This window comes from Brassica napus, chromosome C8, assembly GCF_020379485.1.
Source record: "Brassica napus cultivar Da-Ae chromosome C8, Da-Ae, whole genome shotgun sequence".
Taxonomy (NCBI): domain Eukaryota; kingdom Viridiplantae; phylum Streptophyta; class Magnoliopsida; order Brassicales; family Brassicaceae; genus Brassica; species Brassica napus.
The window spans coordinates 34,307,085-34,310,241 of NC_063451.1; the positions used below are offsets into that span (position 1 = coordinate 34,307,085).

A 3,157-nucleotide genomic window follows, 5' to 3' on the forward strand; every position below is an offset into this window, starting at 1 on the left:
TCAGACAACCATCAGAAGAGGTTCATGAATAGCTAAGAATTTGTATTGGCGATCAAGCTTAACGTGTCACAGCAACTAGTAATCATATACACCAAGTTAGATGGCAACGACCACAAACCGGATGGTTAATCCTTGCTGAGGTTAATCATTTTGTCTTATGTTACTAGCATATCAACTTTTCGATCCCGAGTATCAGGAGTGCAAATTATTTGTTATTTTGTTTCTGTGAGATCAGCCATTTTAGCTTGTACTCTAGTCTTTCAATGGATTCTCTAGTTTTCTAATCACCTACACATTTCCTAAACAAATACTACATGATATAGGTTTGATTCCTACTTAACGTAGTCTGTGATTCTTTGGACGCTATTTGTGGAATTTCCATCTCAAAGAAATGTATATGCTTCTTCTTCTTCAAAGAGAAGAAAGACTTCACTCGAGACTTGGAGACAAAAAACTGGAAGTTAAGTTCCCAAGCTTGTGAAGATGCTAAAGATTGTCTTCATTCATTGCATAATTCAGTTGTTAAGCTACATCTGAAGAAACTTTTTCCATACAAGTATACAACCCATAAGCTCTTCTACGATGGTTAGTCTAACTGTACTACTATAAAACTCAGCAACATATATAATCACATCACTTAACTTCTCTTATATTGAATAATAAACGTCTAGGATCAAGCACCTCAACAGACCAATCAGAAAATAAATACTCATGAAAATGTGGCTCGGCGAACTTCGCAATTCATAGTCGCCTGATCAAAAGAAATTTAGTGATTTTCCGACCGTTGAAGCTCTGAAGCCACTTTAACACTTCAAACTTAGGATTGATTGATTTCCACTTTAACTCTTAATCTATATGGGGCCTTAAAGCCCATATAGTAACTTCAAACCCCAACAAGAATGTAACACATACTATTTGTTTTCTCAAACGATATAAATACGTGCGTTACGAACGCCTATCACGCGCTTAAACAATATAAAATTATGTAGATAGAGGATACGTGCGTATAGTTGCTAACAAGAGAAGAATCAAAGAGTTAAAACGCAGCTTCATTGAGATGGATGGTACATGCGGATATTCAAGTCAATCAATCAATGGGCTGATATCAAAAAACTCATGGCCAATGTATCCGAAATGAACTCTTAACTTAACGAAATCATGCCAATCAACATATTTATTCAAATAAACATATTGTCCATGTTTCAAGAAGAATCATAGCTTATCAAAAAGTACTGATCGAAATATAGTGAAAAACGACAAGCAAATAAAATGAATGATCAAATGTAATTCAATGAAAAAGATTTAATTTAAAATGTAGATTCGAAATGGATCATATTCATATACACAAATAACTTGTAAATTTCCTTTTTTTTCTTTCCTCAAATCCAATGTCATCTAATTCGTATAATTTGTGGCAATATGGATTAAACAACGATAATGGGAACTAATTTTTTAAACTATTAGCCCTTTGTATGTTTGTTAGTGCAGGTCAACTAGTTATTCTATATACAAATTCAATCATTGAGATTGATTCTCTTCCCTTCTGCAGAATTAAATGATCACAACTTGCATGTAGATCCAATTAACCCTTTCACCTAGAAAAGAAGGAGTCTCGACCAAGTACTAAGTCAAAGTCAATGTTCTCTCTTATCCTCATATACTTCTTCCATCACAACTCATTTTATGAATAAAAGAGAAGTCTTCTATTGTTCTATGTACATACATTCACCTCAAGAGCTAGTTCTTCTCTCCTCCTCATTATTCACAAGAAAATGCCGATTGGTGAGGTTATGGTAGGGGCTGCTCTTGGAATTACTCTGCAAGTGCTTCATGAAGCCATCATGAAAGCAAAAGATAGATCTTTAACCACAAAATATATCTTGGAACGCCTCGAAGCTACAATCTCCAGGATCACTCCCTTGGTGGTTCATCTCGATAAGATCAGCAAAAGAGTAGAAGATTCTCAGAGGAAAGTCATTGAAGACCTCAAGCGTCTTCTTGAAAAGGCTATTTCTCTTGTTGAGGCTTATGCAGAACTCCGACGCAGAAACCTACTCAAGAAGTATAGGTTTGTATAGTTAATATAACACATGAAATGCTTGAAAAGTCTTTGTGATTTCTTAAAATGTCTTTGTTTTGTTTATATAATATATATGTGTGTTGTTGATATCTAGGTACAAGAGTAGAATCAAAGAGTTGGAAGCTTCTTTAAGATGGATGGTAGGGGTGGATGTTCAAGTCAACCAATGGTTAGATATCAAACAACTCCTGGCCATGTCTGAAATGAACACTAAACTCGAGAGGATCACGTGCCCACCAACTGATTGTAATTGTTTCAAGAGCAATGATAGCACATCACCAGTGTTATCACAAAGTAGTAATCAAAATATACTCGAAGCAACAGACGGATCGTCAGAGGAAGACGAAGAAGAAAGCCCAAGGATTGATATCCACCTTCGATGGAGTTCAAGAAAAGGAGCTAAAGATCGTGAGATCCGATTCATGGTCAAGTGAGGTCTTAAGCAACAAGTAAAATGAATGCTCAAATGTGAAATGGGATTATCTTTTTTTTTTCTTTTCTTGTTGTTGTTGTGTGGAATGGAAATGGAAATCATATACACAAATAATGTGTAGAAATGTAGAGTTCTTTTTTTTTTCTCAATTCTAAATGTCAATTGTATTACAAAATTTACCAATAAGGAATTTTATAAAAGAAGGATGTGAGAGGGATCTTATATATATAATACACACATATACATATATGTGAATCAAAAAATACAAGATGTGAAAGGAGATAAGAAAAAACTCCAATGTGGTGTCTGAACAGTACGGACAAAACAGAGTTTGTCCTCCTTAGCTCTCAAAGAGCATAATCTATTTCTCCGCTACTATCAACATCAACTCAGATTCAGCAAGAAACCATAAAGGCTACGAACAGCTTTAAAGACAAAAGTATTCTTGCCTTTCACGCTTGCCCTAAAACCCCACAACAAAAGTCTGTAGTGGAGAGAACACCAACACATTTTAAAGTCGCTAGGGCTCTCATGTTTCATTCTCATATACCTTTAGTCTACTGGGATGAATGCATCATGTCAGCTGTGTTTCTTATTAACCGCTTACCTTCACATGTTCTTAAGAACAAATCTCCCTTTCAAAT

At 35.2% G+C, this 3,157-nt stretch overlaps 1 protein-coding gene across 1 annotated transcript; it reads left to right on the plus strand.

Annotated features, from left to right (window-relative positions):
- Positions 1-1,644: 1,644 nt before the first annotated feature.
- LOC106379938 (RPW8-like protein 3) lies at positions 1,645-2,730 on the plus strand. The gene is made up of 2 exons (XM_013819784.3): positions 1,645-2,068; positions 2,175-2,730. Exons 1-2 carry the CDS (start codon positions 1,773-1,775, stop codon positions 2,512-2,514), a joined length of 636 nt encoding a protein of 211 aa, XP_013675238.1. The 5' UTR covers positions 1,645-1,772; the 3' UTR covers positions 2,515-2,730.
- The last annotated feature ends 427 nt before the right edge of the window (positions 2,731-3,157 follow it).